This window comes from Hibiscus syriacus, unplaced genomic scaffold, assembly GCF_006381635.1.
Source record: "Hibiscus syriacus cultivar Baekdansim isolate YM2019G1 unplaced genomic scaffold, ASM638163v2 tig00110478_pilon, whole genome shotgun sequence".
Taxonomy (NCBI): domain Eukaryota; kingdom Viridiplantae; phylum Streptophyta; class Magnoliopsida; order Malvales; family Malvaceae; genus Hibiscus; species Hibiscus syriacus.
Window position 1 is genome coordinate 428,412 of NW_024062755.1, and position 24,633 is coordinate 453,044.

Consider the following 24,633-nt stretch of genomic DNA (forward strand, 5'->3'; position numbering starts at 1 on the left):
TATAAGTTAAACGTAAACGCTAAACCCTTAAACAACTAATAAAATATTCTTTTATATAACTAAAACTAACTAATAAACTATTTTTTCATTATAATATACTACTAATAAACTTACTAACTAATTTTTTATATAATATAAATTCAACAAACAAATATAACTTAACTATTTAACTAACACAAACTAATTAAATAATTTTTTTATATAACTAACTATTAACAAAACAAACTAATTAATTATTTTTTAACTATATAACTATCAAACATATACTAATTAAATAATTTTTAATTTATGTATACTATAACTTAAACTAACAATCATAACCCTAAACTAACAAACTAATTAACTGCTTTTTGTTTACCCTAAACCCTAAACTAACAAATTAAACATCTATAATAATAAACTAATTTAAATATAAAAAAATTTACCTTATCTCCCTTTCTTCTTCTTACTTTCCTTTCTCCCTTTCTTTCTTTCTCGGCTGCAATATCTTCTCCCTTTCTTCTGCAATCTCTTCTCCCTTTCTTTCTTTCTTTTATGTTCTCAGGATAATGCACACCCCATATATAACCGGCTGCCTCAATTATTTCACCAATAATTGTGCAATTGCAGCTATGATAGCATCAGCTGATTTTCACGCAGCAATGGTTCAATTATTGTACCAATAATTCACGGCTCAAATGGTTCACATGCATGCATTGGCTCAAATGGTTCACATGCATGCATTGGGAGCTGTAGGCATGCAGCGGGGAGCACGTGAAGGAATCTAAGTTGTGGCTGCATGTGCATGGATGATGGGAATGGCGCCGGGACTACATGGTGACCTACAAGGTCGCCGGGACTACATGGCGACCTATAAGGTCGCCTAGGCTGCATGGTGACCTCTCTATTGGCTCGTACGACTCGTCTAAGCCTGCATGGCGACCTCTCCTCGTATAAGACTGCATGGCGACCTCTCCATTGGCTCGTATGGCTCGTATATGGCTTGTATGGCTCGTATGTCACCCCGTATGTCGCCTGGATTGCATGGCGTCCTACAAGATCGCCTGGATTGCATGGCGTCCTATGGCGATCACTGTAGAATTCATCCCATTTCAACAATTAATCTGGGATGTGCACCATATCGTGAAAAAAAAAAAAGTTCGAGAACATTATCTCGTGAATTCACCTGATTAAAATGCAATTGATGAAATCTTGAGTCTCTTGACTGTGACTTTGTTTGGTCCATGACACAAAGCGTACAAGGTGGACGACACGTGCCTCGCAAGATTTTCCATATTTTCGCTTATATTAATTCTTTCTCTAGATCTTTTACCGTCCCTTCTTCTGAGTTTGCTGCTACCGCCCGCAGTTCCACGTGGAAACCCTCACCGGATTCTAGTCGGAGCTCCGATTTATATCAGCGGGATATTCATTGAACCAACAGCTCTCTCTTTAGTCGAAAGGTCCTTTTGTTTTCCGATTCAAATGTTTAATTTTATGTAGATATGCGTTTTGCCTTGATATGATAACTCTCGATGGTTTTGCATTTCGGAAAGTGGACATTTAAATTAAAAATGTATAAATCAGTGGACTTTTTGTTGCTTTTGTTCTATCTGGATGCAAAGATTAGATATTATTATATGAAATGTTGGTTGTGTTGCTCGTCTTTGCTGCTGTTACTCAAGGGCTTAGGTCTAATTTGATCCAAATTAAAAGAAAGAAAAGGGGTTTTTAATAATTCAGATGATTGGGCTATGCGGTATGAATATAAGTTGAAATTATAGGAAAGGCTATTTGCAATTGAAAGCCGCTCATACGGTTGGGTACTTTTTAGAATGATTAATAAACATAAACAGTAAAACAAGAGAACGATACTTCAGATTTCATATGCTAAATAGTCTAAAAGATATTAATTATCCTCGTAAACAATTAATGATATTATGAGATAAGATTTATGTTGTGAAAGGTTTAAATTTGCAAGACGTGGGGAAATTGAGCTAAATAACCACTGTGTTGGTTTTAAATTGAGATCCCATTGATGTATTCATCAGTTTCTGCATTTCATTTAAATTAATGTCAGTCTCTGTAGCTTTTTCCATTTTCCCAAGAGCATTTTGGCATATAATAATAACAGTGGTCAATGAGCATTGCTAATTTTCTGAACAGATTATGCATGCATGCATGTACACATGTATGTATGAACACATCTATTTATGTATAGTGTTATTATTATAATCAAGTCATATTGTTAAACAGAAGTATCAACTTTGGCTTCTGTTTATACCTGTGGGATATAACGTCACTTTTAATTTTTGATGTTCATGACTTGGTATTCACCATGTGGAGATATGGTTGTTAAATAAAGTTTCTCACTATGTTTTGTCACCTTTTGTTTGATTTAGAAATGTATAATAACTTGGGAGCCCAGCCTGGGGTGCCAATGCAGCCGACAAATCCTCAGCCAACTCCTTTTGGTAATCCATTTTATGGGGCTGGTTCTGGTCTTATCCGAGGCGGCCTAGGTGCATATGGAGAGAAAATTTTGGGATCAAGTTCCGAGTATGTGCAAAGCAATGTAAGTGGAATCCTGGTGCAGTTATTATTACAATTGCTTAAATAATGTATTACTTTTACTCACTGCATCATAGTAGTGTTTTCTTGAAGTTTCCATGTCAAACCCGTCCAACACGTATCTGGACATGGGTGTTCTTTTAGGGGGGATGGGTTGATTCTACAAGGACCCTCCAAATACGTTGAAACCTTGAAAAAAAATTGAACATATCCGTATCTGTCTCACACTGACCATGAGTAACATATCCGTCTGTTGTGAGGCTGTGATTGTTTTTAGGGGTGCACTTGATTTGTCTCTGTTAAGTTTTCAATGAACTTTTCAATCAAATCAAGATATCTGCATCTTTTAAATGGAAAATTAAAACCAAAGCAAATTTCTCGAACTTCTAATTTTTACGTTTCAATTCAATTACCTGCTCTTCATATTTAAAATGATTTTTGATTTTGTAAGCGTTTTTTTAATCTACTTGAACTTTAAGGGGGGAATTGTGCAAGTATTTAAGCAATCAAAACCATATTCAATTTGGTTAGAGGATTAGTTATTTAGGATTTTCAGTAAACACTAAACACCCATCATGCCAAATGTTTCTTACTATTACCTGAGCTGAAATTGATCTAAGAACAGTCAAAGACTGAATCAAACTAACATTATGTCTCAGTTAAGTTTCTTCAGATCTTTTTACTATGTTCATTATTTTGGCACGATCCTAAGTCCTAACCGTGGAGCATTGATCCATCTGAGGAATGATCCTTAGAAGTTATTACTTATGACGAATTCTGTGGAAACAATTGTATATGCCATATTAATGTCTTTAATAAGCAGTGGTTAATTGAGTAATAAAGAGTTAAAAATGTGTGCTTAAATGGCAGAGAAAGTTGTAATATATTCCTATTACAATAAAGGTGGTGATAAAAGCCCTTCAGTTTAGAATGTTATTAAGATTAGGAAGGGATGAATATCTTGAATTCTCTGAAGTTTTGAATTTTCTTCGGGCCTTGTGATTTTTCACTATTTACATTTTGAAATGGGCAGATAAGTAGATACTTTTCTGATCCTCAATACTACTTTCAAGTGAATGATCAGTATGTGAGAAACAAATTGAAGGTTGTTTTACTGCCATTCCTGCACAGGGTAAGCATATGCTTCCATTTGTGATATTTTCCTTGTTTTTATTCAATTCATCTTCTCAAACTGTCACTTTTCCATCAGGGCCATTGGACAAGAATAACTGAGCCAGTAGGTGGCAGACTTTCCTACAAACCCCCGATTTTGACATAAATGCACCAGATTATACATCCCATTTATGGCATTTGGTACCTACGTTGTTCTTGCTGGATTATCATTGGGCCTTCAAGGAAAGTAAGTGATTTTTTCCTCCGTCTAAATGTCTAATAGCTTCTATTCCTACCTCCCCCCCCCCTAAAAAAAACATTGCAGTTTACAGTTCAATGCTTTTAATCTTTGTTTTGTTACTCCAATTTATCGTTTTTCTTCAAGTATTCATGTCCAACAACCAATGTGTGACACATGCGAATATGGGTTTGGAGACATGACCCTTCAAGGACCATCCATATATATGTAAAAATTTAGAAAAAACTGAAAATATCTGTGTCAGACACATACTCATATATGACATTTACACCCGAGTCAGAGTAATTTTAATCCATAAACCTTATTCAGAACTGTTTTTTCTTCTCTGTTGCAATCTTTGATTGGAGAACCTCCAATCACTTACTAACAATACCTTGGCAACTTTAAGGGGCTTCACATTTTTTTGTTCCCTCTATGGCCAAATACTGTGCTAACCAGAGAGGCTTTTCTATTGTGGTGCCAATAGTTAAACCAATGTATATGAAAGCTAACAGTTTTTATTCTATAATGGAATGCCCCAGGGAAACAAAGGCAAGTTAAGGATTTTTGCATTCTGACACCGTAGAACTAATCTTTAGATAGCCTTCAAATTATGAAGGAAAAAGACATGATCGTTATTCTTGTATGCCAATGGTTATACCGTTTATCCCCATAGTTACAGTGTCGTGATTCATAATGTGATGACCTTGATTTCGATCGCCTTTTGTTTTCTTCATATATGGTGCTTGGTTGGAGTCCTCCTTTTCGTTCTCTTTCACTCGAGTGATTCTCTTGTCTTCTTTTCCACCAGGTTTAGCCCTGAAGCACTCAACTGGCTTTTTGTTAAGGGATTGTTTGGCTGGTTTCTGCAAGTCATGCTGCTGAAAGTAACGTTGCTTTCATTAGGCAGCGGTGAGGCACCTTTACTCGACATTCTGGCATACGCTGGGTACACTTTCACGGGAATGTGTTTGGCCATTCTCGGAAGGATCGTATGGAGATACTCGTACTACTTTTTGATGCCATGGACATGCTTATGCATGGGAGTCTTCTTGGTGAAGACGATGAAGAGAGTCCTCTTCGCCGAGGTTAGAAGTTACGATTCTAGCAAGCATCACTACCTTTTGCTGTTTATCGCCCTGGCTCAGTTCCCGCTTTTCACATGGCTCGGCAACATCAGTGTCAACTGGCTTTTCTAAAACCCTAGTCCCTAGTCTAAATTGTGTGCTTATACCAGCTTTTTGACTGTGATTTTAGGCCATTTTTACCAAAGAGAATTCCTTCTCTGTTTAGATTCTTTTGTCTCTCAAATTCATAAAAAACCCATATCCATGTTCACCGAGAAATCTAAAAATAGTTTTGTTTGAACGATTTCTGTGTTTGTCAGATAAAAAAAATAGAGTTTCTATGGAGTTTAATTGACGAAAAAGCTGAAAATTTAGTCAGTGTCTCAGTGTGTCACACCGAATTCTAGTAAGATCATGTTTTAGACATTCAACTTTTTTTAAAAAATATTTTTCGTCGCTGAATTAATTGATTTATATTATTTAACATATTTTGTTCTTAAAATTTGTGCATTTTATTTATTCGATCTATCATTTCCGTGATTTGTAAGTTAGATATATGGATTTTACATATTTTTGGGGATAAAATTAAAAAATTATAAAGTATTGGATTTAATTAGTATTTTAGGAAGAAATGATGGATTAAATTGTAAGATTTTAAAGTTGGCACACCGTTTTATAAAATGCATAAAGTTTAGTGATTAAACTTATGGTTTAACTATTTTTATTATGAGTTGAATTATAAATCTCCCATTCCTGTATGTTTCTGAAAAAAATTTCAATTTTCCCTCTCTAACAACCCTCTTTTCAATTCTGATCTACTCATCATCTGATTTCCGATCGATGAACTAAAACCACCATCGTGTTCGTTGTCAACCGAGGAACAAAACCCCTCAAACCTTTCGTTGTGAATCGTCGCCGTTTGTCGTTAATTTCAGTCGGAAGTATCGTCGGTAATAACTCGATTTCAATTGGTTTTTCTTCGATTCACGACGATCCAATCATCCATTTACGATACCTCCTGCACCATCGTGTTCCTTGCATCGTTCTGAGTCCACCGATGTTCTCCGTTTCTCTATTGTCGCCGGCGCGTGGAGGGGTGAGACCGTCAAAGTTTCCGATGTTTCGGAATCGAGCTCTCCGCCGTTCAAAATTGTGAACCGAGCTTTGTAAGTGTCTCAATATCGCTTAAAATAATTTTTAGTAATTTTTTCGGGAATTTTCCGACACCGTAGCACTGTTCACGCGCCACCCCCGAGAGTGGACATCGTCTGGGTGATAATTTTGTAATTAATTTCTGTTTTGTTGCTATTTGTGTAAAATTCAGTGTTAGTTTAGTAAATATTTAAAGAATGTGGCTAATTTGGTAATTAATTTCTGTTAGGGTGATATTTGTGTAAAATGGTCGACCGTTGACCGTTGACCGACGTTGACCACAGTTGACCGACTTTGACCGAGAATTAAATGACCTTTGACTTCGACCAAATATACCTATCCTGACATTTATCGACGTTCCAAATCCGATTCTGCAGTCCGTTTTTCGAAATTCGGACTCGAAGGCCTCGAAATTGCCAGTCAAACCCGTTGACTTTGATTTTGACCGAAAATTCTAAATTTTCGAAAAATCATATTTTATGCTTTCGACGTCTTGAATCCGAATCCGAAGTCCGTTTTGCTAAATTCGAACCCGGTAACCTGTTTTTCACTGATTTATCATCCGATTCGATCCGTTTTTCAGAATTAAGCTCCGTTTTTGATGTAATTTCTGTTGATATGGATCCGAGGAAATATTGGAAGACGATTTCAAGATCGAGGACGTTCAAATGAAATTTAATGGTCGATTAATATGGCACAGAAATCGAGGTAATACTTTAATACCTCTTTATGCTTTATGAAACATGTGAATATTGGTAAATGCATGAATAAGATAATGTTGGTCTCAATTGTGTAGTTAATTAATTTATACACTCGATCCGAATACAGTAGAAATTTGGTAATTGATTATGGTTCAGAGGACTTTTATAAGGAATTAAGGAATTGTTAGAACTAAATTCAAGTTCTGTGTTTGGTAATAAAGAAATCAACCTGGATCTGTATCTTATAATTTATTTCATCAAAGGCCATATGTTAAAGGTACTTGGATGAGAAATTATGAGAATATTCTCGTAGGGTAAAATTACAAAAATACCCTTATGTTATAAAAAGACAAGATTTGAATATGGAAGTTGAATAAGAGGTTTTTACAGACATATTGATCTGATAAAAATATTGATGTGCATAAGAAATGTTAGTTTTACTTGGAAATTATGGATAACCAGTTTTTAATCCTATGAGGGTTTGTGAAGGATACTAGAAGTCTGTTAAGGGAATCATTTCAAGATCAGAAAGTGTTCAAGAAAGCAATTAATCATAGGATCTCTAAATTATATTATTTTCGTTAAGAGTTAATATCGAAATTATATGGTTAAGAAATTACGGAAATGCCCTTGAGAGGTAAAATAGTCCGAGTTGACCCTGAATGAGAAAGTACTTTGAAGATTTGTACTTAATTTGATTAAGTACGAAATTGATTGTTAAGATTCTGACTTAGTGCAGAAAAATTCTTGATATTCCGTTGGTAAAAATTTGAGAAGGCACTTGACCTGAAAATATTCGAGTTACGAGTAAATACATGAAGAACAATTTATCGGAGAATGCTCTTTTATCAGAATTGTTCGAAGGGAATGAAATAGATGATAAATTGGAATTAAATAATAAGATAGGATGGAAGGAAATTATTGAAATACATCGGATCTGTAGAATGACCAAAATACCCCCTGTAATAGAAATAACCCAAGAATACCACCAAGCTCAAGAATGATTGGATATCCTCGAGCTCTGAAATGAATGGAATAAAACTGAACACCAAAATACCCTTATAGCCTATACTAAGTAAATATCTTGGATTAATTAAGGAATCCAAATAAGCATAAGTGTGGGACTACCTTTAAAAGTTATGGAACACAGTTTAAGTGAGCCAATCAACCTTAATGATATGTCATTACCTGAACGACATAAATATTACTTGAATGCGTGTTGGTCTACTCAAGTTTGGCTCGATGATATTTTGGAAGTATTCAGCTCAGCTCAACTCTAGATCGCATTCAGCACTAAGAATTGGATATTTGTTCGACAAATCAACCACGAAGACCGAATTGAACTGAACAGAAGTACAATATGTATCCGAAATTCAGAAACGTCTGAAATACTCTAGAAAACCTCAAAGTAATTGAAATGGACTTGACTGCTAAATAAGCTAAGTAACCTCAATGACTGAGGATTAAGTAAGTGAATTGGATAAGTCTGGAAATTCTGATGAGTTTATAAGATATACTGTCCTTATGGAACATAAACTACAAATCAAGCACGTAAGCATTTCATGATACAGTGGAAGCGTGAACATGAAATAAATACATTGGAAGATTTATTCAGCGATGATTCCGAAGATTATATATGGACTAGAATTTGTGGTATTAAAGTGTAAATACCCTGTAAGGACAATGAATTGACCAGTCGATAAGCATTAGTTCTGGGAGTTATTCATCTGGAGTTGTTCGATAATCTAATCAATCGACAAAGATTGTAAAGGATTCGGAATACCCTTATGATTCGTTAAGCTTCTGAAAAATGTCTGAATAAGATATGATCATGATAAATCACATTCTGAATAACTGATGATTTCGTTAGTTAATGAACTCTTCCCATTGTGATTCGAAATTCCAACGTTCTATCGGCATACTGAATATCCGTGTTTCTCTGCCTTATAAGATTATCCAGTCCCTCTAAATAATATCCATAAACTCTGGTGTGTTCCCTACTCACATGAATATTTTATATGATTTTCGATTTGAATTCTGATCTGATACTTGACATGGATTCTGATCTGATATCTGACATGGATTCTGATCTGATACTTGACCTGGATTTTGATATGATACGTGACCTGATTTATGTTTTGATTTTTGATATATCCGTTTACGGACGAACATATTTTACTTGGGGGTAATGTTGGAGGAAGTATACCTGGAGGCTCCTCGGCTGTGTGCTCAGGGCCTTACTGGACTTGACGGTGGGTGTATGGTTCTGGGGAACCTACACATTTTGGACTTGATGGATGGGGGTATATATATATATGTTTTAAAAAGATCTGAAAAGTTACATGATTTTTGGGAACACACTAGAAAACCTATTCTTATCTCCTGAACCTAGACATCCGAAATATTTCCATCTGAAATGAATACTACCTGTTACTACCTGCGATGTCAATGGACCTCAGCTCAGCCTAAAAATCTATAGATATCTGAACCAATAAGGAAATGTATGTTTATTTGTATCTGCACGTTCTTCAGAATCATCTGGTAGTTCTGTATTACTGAGCTTTCCAAAGCTCATTTTATTACTCAACATTGCAGGTTAAAAGAATTGTACCAGTGCAACTATCTTCATCAGTATGGGAGTTCTTCCAGCGTTGCTTCCAGAGAACGGTACCTGTGATTAGGGGGCATGTAATTGTATTTTGTTTTATATACAAGTCTAAAATTTTGTTTTATTTTTTAATATTGATACATGATTTTATAAGTTTACATGTTATGATAAAAAGTTTTAAATTTTCCGCTATTTTTACGGTGGGTCGCTCCGGTGGCCTTAATGTGACAACCCAGATCGGATCAGGTTACCTGCATCGGTCTGGGGGTTACAAGTAAAATAAAGATTTAAACCCATATTCTTTCTTTTTCTTTTTTATAAAAAAGTATGTAAATTAAATTAAGATTTGGTGGTTTGAAAATAATATTCATAGATGGTATAGATATGCCATATTTTCATGAGGAGATGAAGGTATATACGTCTTCATCCTCAATATGGTTAATCTATACTTTTATCTTTACTCCACATTAAAATTTCTTTACATATATGGATAAAGGCATATAGGTGAGGTAGGCATTATACGATTATGTTCTTTTTTCCTCGGTATATCAATAAAGATGAAGTTATTTTCTCTTCGTAAAATCATGTGACATTGTCAATGTCATCAGGTACCACTATTGTTATTTAACGAATAGTTATAGTAAGTATTTACTCCATTTCAATTTCCAAATTTCCAAATTATTTGAGAGAAATGGTTTTATTTTAAATGATATATATATATTCGTTTTGAGATAATTTTTTTTAAATAGACATCATATTCACATTCATGAGGGTTCAAACGAATGAATTAAGTTCAACAATTGTTGATAGCGATTGATGATGATTGACAGTGACCGACAATGAGATACTTTAATTGAACTTATGGGTTAAATTAAAATTTTATCTAAAGAAATTAATATTTTATATAAAATTTATGGGTCAAATAAAAAATAACTCCTTTATTAACTTGTCACGTCACCAAATTAATAACTTTTAAAGTCTCAATGATCAAAATGTTAGTAAATTAATAACATAAGTGATCAAAATGTTATAATATATAACATAAGTGATTAAGACTTTATTTTTTAAAAAGAAATAACAAAATTAACCCTTCTAAAACAAAAGTAACAATTATGATAGGTTACTCTTAATCTAGTAATTAACTAATTTGAATCGGGTGTTGTATAAACTCATTATGAGATGAAATACGTAATTCAAGTTGCTTCATTTAAATACTATAATTCAAATCTTTGATATTGTTTGAGAGATATAATATTTATGTCGTAAGAGTAACCAACAATTAATGTGATTGAAACAATTTTTATAAGAAGACAAAATAAATATTGTAGGTTGTATTTTGAATTAGTCTTTCCATAGATTAGGAAAAGTAGGACTTTTAATAAATTAATTAGGTATATTAGGATACTAATTTAAATTCTAATAAATATGGTAGGTAAAAACTAGAATTAACCTAAAACAAAGTTCAAAGTCATTTGTTCTTAATGACACGATTTTATTTAAACAATCCCATATATTTTGGAATTGCTTTTATATAGATTATTCTGCTTGTATTTAATTTATAATAGAAAAAGTAATATAGAGAGATAGAAGGGATCGACAATCCACGTTTAGATTTTTTTATTCTTTTAATTTTTAAGGTTTTGTTTTGATTAATTTGAATAGATCCGAGTCTCATTCTTACACCTTTAAATCATTATCAAATAATAATCGTTTAAATTTGTTAATATTGGCACCTAAAAGTTTTAAGATTTTGTCTTATGTAAAAATAATCTACCCCTAAGTGTAATTTAAAGTTTGATTTAGGTTTTGGGTTAATTTAATTTAAGGTAGAAAGAAATTAGTTCAGGCTATTAATTAATTGGGTTTTGACATATAAGAAAGTTGATTTGATTTAGGGTTAATTTAGATTACGTGTTTACATTTTATAAGCATGGCCAGGAGCCTATAAAAACGCATTCTTCGTCACCATTTCCTTTTAACTTTCCCGCCACATACACAAACGAAAAGCTTCGACAAATTATCTAATCGGCAATGGCATCGACCACCGCAACCACCACATTGCTCAACCCTTCTCCTTAAACTTCCCCCTTCAAATCTTCAATACCCATTTCCAAATCCATCATTTCCTATTCAACAACCACTCGAAAGCTCACACCTTCTCGTTCTATCGTGAATTCCAGCTCTCTTTCACAGTCAATCTCCAACGCCGCCGTAACTGCCACCCCAATCTCCGTGATGTTGTTTCCCATTATTCCTCCGACGAGCCTAAAAAGGGCGATGATATCCTCGTGAAAGCCCTCGAACGTGAAGGGGTCGAGCACGTGTTGGCTTACCTAGGTGGAGCTTCAGCGGAGATCCACCAGGCTTTAACCCGATCCAAATTGATCTGAAATATCCTTCCGTGTCACGAACAAGGAGGAATCTTCGCCTCCGAGGGTTACGCACGCTCCTCTGTCCGTCCTGGAGTCTGTATTACAACTTCCGGCCACGGGGCAACTTAGTGACTGGCCTTGCTGATGCAATGCTCGATAGTATCCCTGTAGTGGCGATCACCAGCCAGGTACCTCGGAGAATGATCAGAACCGATGTTTTTCAAGATATTCCGATTGTTGAGGTAACAAGGACTATCACAAAGCATAATTATCTTGTTCTTGATGTGGATGATATCCCTAGGATCATTACCGAAGCTTTCTTCTTAGCTACCTCAGATAGACCAGGCCCTGTTTTGATCGATATAACTAAAGATATACAACAGAAGCTTGCTGTTCCTAAATGGAACCAGCCTCTTAGATTACCTGGTTACATGTCTAGGTTGCCTAAGGAACCCAACAAGGCTCATTTGGAGCAGATTGTGAGATTTATTTCAGAATCTAACAGGCCTGTTTTGTATGTTGGTGGTGGCTGTTTGAACTCCGGTGAGGAGTTGAAGCGATTCTTTGAGCTTACTGGAATACGGTCGCGAGTACCTTGATGGGTCTCAACTCGTTTCCGAGCTCCGATCCGTTGTCTTTACATATGCTTGGGATGCACGGAACCGTGTATGCTAATTATGCTGTGGATAAGAGTGATTTGTTGCTTGCTTTTGGTGCTTGGTTTGATGATCGAGTGACAGTAAACCTTGAGGCTTTTGCCAGCCGGGCCAATATCGTGCATATCGATATTGATTCAGCCGTGATCGGGAAGAACAAGCAGTATCATGTGTCGGTTTGTTCGGATGTCAAATTGGCATTAAGGGGATGAACTGGATATTGGAGAGTAAAAGAGCTAACCTTAAACTTGATTATTCGGTTGGGAGAGAGGAGTTGAATGAGCAGAAAGTGAAATACCCTTTGAATCAGCATCAGACATGGGTTGTTCAGTTTTACAAGTACAAGAGGCCGCGTCAATGGTTAACATTCGGTGGTTTGGGGGCAATGGGATTTGGATTGCCAACTGCCATTGTCACCACCGTTACGAATCCAGGGACGGTTGTTGTCGACGTTGACGGTGAAGGAAGTGTTACTGAAGACGGCTATCGGATAGAGCAAAATCGCAACTGATAATTTGAGAAAATAAAAATGAATATAAAAGAGGCACAAAATTTTTGTGGAAAACCCCTAAATAATATAGGGTAAAAACCACGGGCAACGATAGAAGAATTTCACTATGAGAAAATAGGAATTACAGCCTCTCTCGATCTACCAAGGAGGAAACAATGATAATTCTCTCTAGTATTGGAAGAAAGCTAGAATGCTTTGGGATGGTTTTGAAGCTAAATGAGCTAGGGTATTTATAGTTGAAGCTTTAAGGACTAATTTGTAAATACCCTAAATTACAATGGCTAAAATTGAGGTTCTACCATTTCCAAAATTCAGTAAAATCAAGCTCCTTTTTTACTACACAATTCGGTGGAGATAAGTTTTTTTTTCAACATTTGCATGCTACTTTCGGTGCATGCTACTTTCGGTGCATGCATATTAAATTTTCAACAATCTCCCACTTAAAGATTTGATTGGAACAATCATATCTTCACACCATTCTTTCTACCTTATACCATCATGTTGCTTACGTTTCTGACAGGCCACAAGAGGACCGACACCAAGTAAATTTATCGGTATTGATCGCCTTCGTCATGAAATCTGCTATGTTGTCTTTGGTATGGATATTCTGCATATCTACTGTTCCTTCTTCCACCTTTTCATGAATGAAGTTGTACTGAACTCGTATGTGTTTTGTCCTTGAATGAAATGTTGGATTCCTTGCTAGATGCAAGGCGCTTTGACTGTCACAAAACAGAGAAACATGCTCTTGATTGTGCCCAAGCTCCTCCAATAACATCTTCAACCAAATTGCTTCTTTACTGGCTTGTGTAGCTGCTACATATTCTGCCTCTGTTGTGGATGTAGCCACAACTGACTGCAATTTTGAAACCCATCTTACAGCTCCACCAGCAACTTTGAACACATATTTTCTTTTATCCAAATCCCCTGCATAGTCAGAATCTACATACCCATTGATTAGTAAATTTGATCCTCCATAACATAATGCAATATTTGAGGTCCCTTTGATGTATCTCAAGACCCTTTTTACTATATTTCAATACTTTTTGCCTGGATTCACCATGTACCGACTAACCACTCCCACTGCTTGTGCAATGTCTGGTCTTGTGCATATCATAGCGAATATTAAACTTCCCACTGCTGATGCATACGGTACTCGAGACATCTCTATCCTCTCTTCTTCACTGCTAGGACTCATACTGGAGGATAATTTGAAGTTAATAGGAAGAGGGGTAGAAATTGGCTTACAATCTTGCATGCTGAATCGTGACAAGATCTTCTTCAAGTAATTCTTTTGTGAAAGCCAAATCTTCCTATTACTTATGTCTCGGTGAATTTGCATCCCTAGAATCTTGTTTGCTGATCCCAAGTTCTTCATTTCAAATTCCCTAGCCAGTTGTGCCTTCAATTCTTCAATATGATCTTTGTTGAGTCCTGCAACCAACATGTCATCCACATACAACAACAATATAACAAAATCGTTATCACCAGACCTCTTGAAATAAGCACAAGGGTCTGCATTAAGTCTGTTGTATCCAAGGCACATAATGAAGGAATCAAATCTCTTATACCAACACCTCGGCGCCTGCTTTAGACCGTACATAGATTTGTTCAACCTGCAAACCAAGTTCTTCTTTTCTTCTTCTTCAAAACCTTCAGGCTGGAGCATATAAATATCTTCTTCAAGATTTCCATGAAGAAAAGTTGTTTTAACATCTAGCTGCTCTAGATGTAAGTTCATTGTAGCACACATTACCAAGACTACTCGAACTATTGTTAGTCGAAGCACAGGAGAAAATATTTCATTAAAATCAATACCTTTTTTTTGAGCATATCATTTGACCACCAGTCTTGCCCGATACCTCTCCACTTGATCATCACCATTTCGTTTGATTTTGAAGACCCATTTGTTACCAATTGGATTCTTTCCTTGTGTTAGTGGCACAAGATCCCATGTATTATTTTTATGAAGGGCTTTAATTTCTTCTTGCATCGCCATCATCTATAGTGAAGCATCTGAGCTGTTTATTACCTCCTGGTATGTTGATGGCTCACCGTCCTCTGTTAAAAGGCAGTATGTAACATTTCCTTCTATAACATAATATGAGTTCCAATTGGGTCGTCTTCTCACACGATCTGATTGACGAGTTGTTGGAGCTTCAGAACTCTCTGGTTTTTGTTCATCATGTGCTGGTTCTGCTTCAGAAGAATCTCCTTGTTCAACCTCTTTTTCCACATGTATCTGTGTAGTCTCTGACTTTTCAGCGCTATCATCATCTTCTTTTCTTTATAGCTTATCTTCTACAAAGATAACATCCCCGCTGATGACTACTTTGTGGGCAGTGGGATCCCACAAGCGATACCCCTTGACTCCATCAGCATACCCCAAGAATTTGCATTTCCTGGATTTTGGATCCAACTTTGAGATTTCTTGGGAGTTGTACATCACGTACACAATACTTCCAAATATATGGAGGTTTGAATAATCAGCTGGTTTACCAGTCCACATCTCCATTGGTGTCTTCAGCTCTATTGCAGTTGATGGAGTTCGATTCACCAAATAATAGGCGGTATTGACTGCTTCTGCCCAGAATGATTTGTTTAGGCCTGCATCCCTTAATAGGCTCTTGTTCTTTCTAACAAGGTTCTGTTCATCCGCTCTGCCACTCCATTTTGTTGAGGAGTGTTCGCCACTGTGAACTGTCTTTTGATGTCTTATTTCCTACAAAAGTCATCAAATTCTTCGCTTGTGTATTCTCCTCCATTATCTGTTCTGAAACACTTGATCTTATTTCCAGAATCAAGTTCCACCCGCGTCTTGAAGTTTTTGAAAGTTGAAAACACATCTGACTTCTTCTTAATAGGGTACACCCAACATCTCTTGGAGTAGTCATCAATAAATGAGACAAAGTACTTTGCTCCGCCTAGGGATGTAACTGGTGCTTGCCATACGTCAGAGTGAACCAATTCTAGAACATTTTTGCCTCTGGAATTTGATGTGTTGAATTTCAACCGGTGCTGCTTACTTGTTATGCAATGCTCACACAAAGGAAATGTTACCTTTGTTAAGCCTAAAAGTAGCTTTTGCTCCACAAGGATTTTCATTCCTTGTTCCGACATGTGTCTAAGTTTCTGGTGCCATAGCATTTCAAAATCTGAACTACATGAGGCAACAGAGGCTTCTGCTTCTAGCAAAGTTTCTCCCTTCAGCATGTACATGTTTGCAGCTATCATTTCGCCTTTCAGCACCACAAGCGCTCAACGGAACACCTTCATGATTCATTTCCGTGTTTCAATCTTACTTGCATTATTATCCAACAATCCGTACGATAATAATTTTTTCTTCAGGCCTTTCACGTGCCACACATCTCGAACAACTTTAATTGTTCCATCATACATTTTTAATTTGATGGTCCCCACGCCAACGATCTCTAAGGCATGATCATTGCAACTATACACAGATCCTCCTGAGACATGTTCATAATGATGGAACCATTCTCTTCTTGAGGTCATGTGATATGTTGCTCCTGAATCAATGAGCCATATATCTGCAAATCTTTTTCTACCTTCTACGGTGGTTGACGCTTCACAGCATATAACATCTCCATCATCTGAAGTGTCTGCGGTATTGCCTTGTGGATTGGAGTTTTTATTTAGACCCCAACAATCCTTTTTCAAGTGACCATTCTTTCCAAAGTTGTAGCACTTTAAATTCTTCTTGCTCCTCGACTTCGATCTACCATGTTTGTGACTGTTGCTTTGACCACGTTCTGTTGATCTCCCTCTCATCGTTGTCAACGCTTCTGCTTGTTGCAGATTTACTTGTCTATCTTCCTTGTTCTTGCGCCGATTTTCTTCTTGGAGAACAGCAGCTGCAACATCATCGAAGACTAGAGTGGTGACATTACTATTTGTCAAGTTGATGATGAGTTGATCATACGAATCAGGTTGACGCTTCACAGCATATAACATCTCCATCATCTGAAATGTTTGCGGTATTGCCTTGTGGATTGGAGTTTTTATTTAGACCCCAACAATCCTTCTTCAAGTGACCATTCTTTCCAAAGTTGTAGCACTTTAAATTTTTCTTGCTCCTCGACTTCGATCTACCATGTTTGTGACTGTTGCTTTGGCCACGTTTTGTTGATATCCCTCTCATCGTTGTCAACGCTTCTGCTTGTTGCAGATTTACTTGTATGTCTTCCTTGTTCTTGCGCCGATTTTCTTCTTGGAGAACAGCAGCTGCAACGTCAACGAAGACTAGAGTGGTGACATTACTATTTGTCAAGTTGATGATGAGTTGATCATACGAATCATGTAGACTTTGAAGTAGAAGTTCAGCACGTTATTGTTCTCCTATTGTACATCTTAAGGATGTAAGCTGAGAAAATAAAGTGTTCAACGTGTTTAAGTGTTCCGTCACTCAAGTAGATTCTGGCATCCGGAGAGTGTACAATTTCCTCTTAAAGAAAATTTTATTGTGCAACAATGTGGCCTCGTACAGTTTGGTGAGATGATCTCATATCTCCTTAGTTGTCTTCTTCTCCTCGATGCTTGACAATACTTCATCTGCTAATGCTAGATGAAAGTTTGCATAGCATTCCCGTCCATTTCGATCCATTTGTTGTCATCTGTGAAATCCACCGGCCTTTTACATATAGCTGCTAGACAACCGTCTTTCCTCATGATGGCCTTCATCTTCAATTTCCACAATGAGAAATTTCTCCCATTGAATTTTTCAATATCAAATTTCGTTGCCATAGCTTCTTTTACGGGTAATAACTTCTTACTTTCTTATGTTGGAGGATCCACCTTTTGGTGGCAACCACAAAGACAATAAGCAGATATTACACACTCTAATCTGGCTCGGATACCAATTATTGCTGAAGACGGCTATCGGATAGAGCAAAATCGTAACTGATAATTTGAGAAAATAAAAATGAAGATAAAAGAGGCACAAAATTTACGTGGAAAACCCCTAAATAATATAGGGTAAAAACCACGGGCAACGGTAGAAGAATTTCACTATGAGAAAATAGGAATTACAACCTCTCTCGATCTACCAAGGAGAAACAATGATAATTCTCTCTTGATAAAAGGAGAAAAACAACTCTCAAGAAACTCTCTAAATTCTCTCTAGTATTGGAAGAAAGCTAGAATCATTTGGGACGATTTTGAAGCTAAATGAGCTAGGGTATTTATAGTTGAAGCTTTAAGGACTAATTTGCAAATACCCTAAATTACAATGGCTAAAATTGAGGTTCTACCATTTCCAAAATTCAACAAAATCAAGCTCCTTTTTTACTACACAATTTGGTAGAGATAAGTTTTTTTCCAACATTTGCATGCTACTTTCGGTGCATGCATATTAAATTTTCAACAGGAAGTTTCATCATGAACGTCCAAGAGTTGGCAACGATCAGTGTGGAGAATCTTCCCATAAAGATACTGTTATTAAATAATCAGCATTTGGGCATGGTTGTTCAAGGGGAGGATTGGTTTTACAAGTCGAACAGAGCTCATTCATACTTGGGCAGCCCATGGAACAAGTTCGAGATGTTCCCAAACATGATGAAATTTGCAGACGCGTGCGGAATATCTGCTGCCCATGATGCCGAGAAGCGATTCGGAAAATGTTGGAACGCGGGACCTTACTTTCTAGACATAATCGTTTCACATCAAGAACATGTACTGCCAATGATGCCGAGTGGAGGGACTATAAAAAATGTGATCACAGAGAGTGATGGAAGAACAAAATATTGATTTCAATGAAAATAAGATATATGTGTTTTAGTAATGTAATTTATATATGAGCAACATCGTATTAAATTATGGATGCGATTACAAGGTCGTGATTGCAGATGTTGTCATAAAAGTTGTAATAAAAAGGGTATTGAATGAGACATTGCTTATCAAACACCTACTATGGATCGGAGCAAAGGGTGTTACACTTACGCTCCTCCGGCCTTTCCGGAGTTTGTATGGCGATTTCCAGCCCCGGGGTAACTTAGTGAATGAGCTTACTGATGCAATGCTCAACAGTATCCCTCTCGTAGCGATCACCAGTTAAACCCCTCGATAAATGATCCCAACTCCCAAGAGATTTCCTTTGTTGAGGTAACAGGGTCTATTACAAAGCATAACCCCTCTTCTCCTTGATGTGGATGATTTCCGTAGGATCATTACCGAAGCCTATTTCGTATGTTGGTGGCGGGTGTTTGAACTCCGGGGAGGAGTCGAAGAAGTTTATCGAGCTTATGATGATACCCGTCACGAGTACTTTGATGGGTTTCGTCTCATTTTCGAGCTAGGATCTGTCGTCCTTACAAATGCTTGAGATGTATGGAATTGCGCATGCTAATTAAACTGTGGATAAGAGTGATTTATGGCTTGATCATCAAATCGCACACCAAAAGCAAGCAACAAATCACTTTTTCCACAGCTAAATTAACATACACATGCATGCGTAACAACAACGGATCTGAGAGGAAGAATTTATAACTATTTTGTTCAACTAATATTATTATTTCCAGTCAAATTATTACTTATAATTGGAGTAGCAGTTGAGAGGAATATATTTTTATTGCAAATTTATTTTTTTATTGAAATAAAAATGTTGACTTATTATTATTATCGTTATTATTTAATCAAATTGTTATCTATAATTAAAGTGGAAGTTGAGAAGAAGCTTCTTTTTTGTAAATTAAAATTTTCATTGAAATGAAAACATTCTTATTATATCACTTTACGATAATGACAACTATTATCATTACTAGTATTATTATTTTACACGTTTATATTATTTTTTTCTTACTGATTATTTCTAGTTAAATGTCTCATCTAATACATTTAAATAATTATTAAAATATAAATCTTAAATAAGACTCATGACAATAATAAAAACTCATTTGTAAAATATTTTTTTCATCGTTTGGGCATGAAATAAGTTTTTCATTATTGTTATTGTTGTTCGATTAAATTATTAAGCAGGAAGTTGAGAGAAAGATGTCTTTTCTTGGCAAATTGATTTTTTTATTGAAATGAAAACGATCTCATTATATGAACTTACGATGTTGATTATTATTATTGCTTGGTCAAATTATTATTTATAATTGAAGTACAAGTCGAGAGGAAGCTGCTTTTTGCAAACTAGAAATTATTATTTATATTGAAATGGAAACGGTCTTATTATATTAATTTACAATGATTTATGCAATACCAATTCGTAAGGACAAAATTACATTTGGTAAAGCAAAAGAAAATTGCACAAAAATGCAAAGAAATGTGAAATGCTATCGTAAACGAGTGGAAGAGATAGGTGTTTGTCACTTTTTTTTCAGCAAAAACATATTTTATTAATATAATAATATCACCGAAAAGTCAAAAATTACCGAAAGTTACACCTAAAGAAAAATAAAGAAAATATCTATCTGAAAAGGCATAAAGAAAAAATCAAACAACAAGATAATCAAATACGAGGAAGAGATTTCAAAACACCCGTGGCCTCAATGTCGTGTAAGTTACTTAAAACAAGACAATCTACTTTTCAAAATTTGATTCAAAATTTTTTCAACAAAATTAAAATCTTAAAATAAGACTCGTAAACTCAACTAACTATTTTGCTACGATTGACCTTATGCTTCCAATTTTAGAGAAAGATCGGTTTTCCATATGGTAGACTTGACATCTTCATTGCCGAGCCTCAAGTTTACGGTGATGCTCGCATTTTGGTCACTGATGATAGCAGAATTTTCAACGAAACTCAAATATTTACCAAAAGAAGTTTGTTTGAAGCTGACATTTCCGTCGTTTGCAATGATAACCTCCAACGTGAAAGATGGATCATTGAGTCCAGCAGCTACAAACCGCTGATAGGGTCGGCCGTTTAGTGGGCTGAGACACAGATACTGATCGTTATCTCCTTTAAGTGCCACAAACTTCGGCAATGTCAATCTCGATGCTGATGCCATTTTTCACTACTTCGCTCTCTTTCTTCCCTTGTTGTGTTTATTATGCTTTGGAAAATCACAGGGTAGCTAAGGTATTTACAGCTGAAACATGGGTGCTCTCTTTTGCCCCTCGTGAAACATGTTGTTTGTCTTGTTACCAGCTCAGTTGGTAGAACACAAGGTTCTTAACCTTGAGGTCGTGGGATCGAGTCCCACGGAGGGCATTTCATAATTCGGAGGTCTTCTATAGAAGCTGCTCTCAACCTGGTGTTGGGGTCAGCCTACTATCTTACCTCCCCCTTACCCCATTACAAATTATTTCAAAATATTTCCATTTGCAAATTATACTTCTCTCCTAATTGTGGGTTTAATTTACACAAGAAATGTGTTGAGCTTCCTCTCCAAATGAATCATATGTTTATGGTTATTTGAATTGTAAGTTTGTTGTTAATATTGAATGTGTATCGAACGTTGAATTATACCAAATTTGATAACGGTCATGTTAACGTTTCCGTTAAATGTTAACGGCAAATGATTTGATTGACGGTTATGTCGACACCAACTCCATAATTAAGTGGTCATTTGAGTTGTTCACTCATATAAAATTTCCAATTGATTAAGGTGAATCCAAATGACCCAATAATGTTTCTTGACACGTAAATAACACCTAACACACATTTGGTATCAATTATGATTTGTCCAATCCACAAAGCAAGGAATAAAGTGAAAAGTAAAAAAAAAATATAAATCCTCCAAATGATTAAGAAGAATCCCAATATTCTTTCTTCACACGCACATAATATATGTAGCACACATTAAGCATCCATTTCATTCGTCTAATCCACAAAGCAAGGAATAGAGTGAATGCAGACTCTTTTAAAGAAATATTACTAAGATTGCTCACCAATCTCCCCTTTTCCAAATTTATGCCTTTACTTTGGTTATTGGATTTCAATTTCTGTGCTACATCAGAAGGAGAAATGGAGGTGTCAAAGAATTATGGGCATCAACATCCACTTGTGTTGTTGAATGAAGAGCAACTCATCACCCATCAAAGTGGAGTAATAGCCGACTGCTCCAGGTGTGGGGAGAAGGTGTCTGCTCCATGTTTTCGCTGTGCCGAGGACTGTGGTTTTTACCTTCACAAGGTATGTGCCGACGCACCTTTGGAGCTTAATCACCCTTTCCATCGCAACCATCCTCTTCTTCTTATGCAAAAGGCACCTTATCGATGGATTTGCGATTTTTGCGATGGAATGGGTGAGAAGTTCGTTTATCATTGCTCTTGTGGTTTGGACTTGCATATTAAATGTGCTTTGTTTACATTTAATATTGCTCAAAATAATTTGAAAGCGCTTGAGCATGTTGCCCTTGAAGATCCTTTGATTTCCACTAAAATTGATGTTAGAAAGTGCTTTGGGTGCTGGGAACCGTTAGCAAATGATGCGTACTTCTCTCCTCATTGTGAGTTTAATTTACACAAAAAACGTGCTAAGCTTCCTTTCAAACTGAATCACATGTGCCACCGCAAACATCCGCTTCTCTTACAATTCAATAGCGATCGGCTCTCTTGCAAGATATGCCAAGAAACCCGACGAAGAGGATTTGTTTATGGTTGTTCACCTTGCAAGTTTGCTATCCACATTCAATGTGTATCACCGAAACCCATCATTGAAGATAAAAGTCATCCACGCCCATTCTCTTCGTTCTTGAGACAAGCTCCATTCATCTGTGATGCGTGTAGTACCGAGGGAATTCATGTTGCATATACATGTGGTACATGCAGCGTTATTGTCCATAAAGAATGCATTTCATTGCCACGTATTATCAAAAGCAGGTTCCATGATCATCGTGTTTTTCACACATATTCCCTTCACAAAGAAGGTCTTGGAAGTTTGAATTGTCTAATATGTCACGATGAGGTCAATACAGATTATGGAAGCTACTACTGTACAGATTGCGATATCATATTCCATGTGAAGTGTGCAACGAAGGACAGTGATTGGTATTATGTTGTTCCACCAGAAAATGAAGATGAGAAGCCTCTTGATGTTAACTCTATCACTAAAGTTCTTGAGAGGAACGTTGCCGGAGAAGCCACATTAATAGAACATTTCAAGCATAATCACTACTTAACCTTAAGATACAACAACAGAGAGTACGGTGATAAATGTGTGATGGGTGTATGTTACCGGTCTCAGATTCATTCTATGATTGCTCTCAGTGTGAGTTCTTTCTTCATAGAAGTTGTGCCGAATTACCAAAATGAAGAATATTTGGTTTCATCATTGCCAATTAGCCGCCTCGTCCTTACTTCAGACGACATTTTCGAATGTGAACTATGTGATTGGGTTTCTAATGGTTTTGCCTATAAATGTAATGAATGTGGAAGACGCTTGTGCCTTCGATGTGCCTCTCTTAAACCGGGTTCTCTAACATGTCCAGGACACCAACATCCCCTTCTTCTGTATATAGAGGGTCAAGGAAGTGTAATGCTTGTGGTGAGTATGGTGCGGAGTATTGGTGTAAAGATTGCAAGTATTCTGTCGATGCTCAGTGTATTCGACTGCCAGAGAGAGTAAGACACAAATGCGACGATCATCTTCTTGCCCTCACTTATCACGAGGTTAATGATTATTCGAAACACCATCGCTGTGACATTTGTGAGAAAAGAACGGATCCAAAGCTCTGGTTTTATCATTGTGCTACTTGTGATACTTCTGCTCACGTGAATTGCGCTCTCGGAGAATATCCATTTATCAAAACCGGGAGCATCTACAAACAAGGGGATCATCCACACCCTCTCACATTTGTGAAGAAGATACATTTGTGAAGAAGATAAATTTCTACCCAGAATGCACTAAATGTGGTAAGCCCTGTGAATATCTGGCTCTTGAATGTGCAAAACCTGACTGCAACTACATTGTTCATTGGAAATGTATAAAACCAGATGGCTGATAGCAGTTTCGATTCCGGAGAAGATCCAGACGAGTGACGACAGTGATGTAAGTTTAAATAATGTAATGCAGCCATTTTATTAGTTTGGATTCCTTATTGTTGTCATATTGTATCTTGATCATGTTGTCATTTTCTTCTTTGCAATGGCTACTACGAAGTGAAGTCCATCGACACCAGCTCACCGTCATCGAGAAGATTGATTATTGTCTGGATTGCGAAAAATGTGATAAGCCTCGTGAAGATTTGGCACCTGAATGCAGAAAGATTGTCAGGGTAGCACGTTCTAAACTAGAAAACAGAGTATGGTCCTTGATTTGTTACTTGTAATGCTTGCTATATTTGTCCTTGTAACTTGGTGTTTCACGCTTGTATTGATGTCATGTAATAATCTCAACTTTGAGTTTGTGAGGTTTGGATTGGCTTTGATTGTTGATTTCTAGAATTTGATTGTAATTTGGCAGTGTGATTTTACTTGCATGAAGATGATAATAATAATAAGGTTGTTTGTCTATGTTATTTGCTGTGTAATCATATCTTTATGTCTTCATATATCTATAAATCATTTTATCTTTACCTTTTTCAGATTCGACTTCGATTCCAAGTGTTGATAAAATAAAATAGATTGGGGCTAAAGGGATTGTGATTTCTCGAGAAATGTAGGGCTCTGGGTCCCTTTTGTCTCATGTTTGGAGATATTTTTTTGTGGTTCCAATTTACTTCTCTGAAGATCTTGGTATACGAAACAAAAGAGATAGTAT

At 36.4% G+C, this 24,633-nt stretch overlaps 1 protein-coding gene and 2 pseudogenes across 1 annotated transcript; all 3 read left to right on the top strand.

Annotated features, from left to right (window-relative positions):
- Nucleotides 1-1,298: 1,298 nt before the first annotated feature.
- On the top strand, nucleotides 1,299-5,323 carry LOC120128380 (annotated as a pseudogene).
- Nucleotides 5,324-11,460: 6,137 nt separating this feature from the next.
- LOC120128209 lies at nucleotides 11,461-18,731 on the top strand (annotated as a pseudogene).
- A 3,122-nt stretch (nucleotides 18,732-21,853) lies between these two features.
- Nucleotides 21,854-23,760, top strand: LOC120128220. The gene has a single exon (XM_039145950.1). It carries the CDS (start codon nucleotides 21,898-21,900, stop codon nucleotides 23,497-23,499), a length of 1,602 nt encoding a protein of 533 aa, XP_039001881.1. The 5' UTR covers nucleotides 21,854-21,897; the 3' UTR covers nucleotides 23,500-23,760.
- Nucleotides 23,761-24,633: the final 873 nt, after the last annotated feature.

Coding starts and splice junctions, on each gene's coding strand:
- LOC120128220 (XM_039145950.1), top strand. CDS start 21,898: ATGGAGGTGTCAAAGAATTATGGGCATCAACATCCACTTGTGTTGTTG.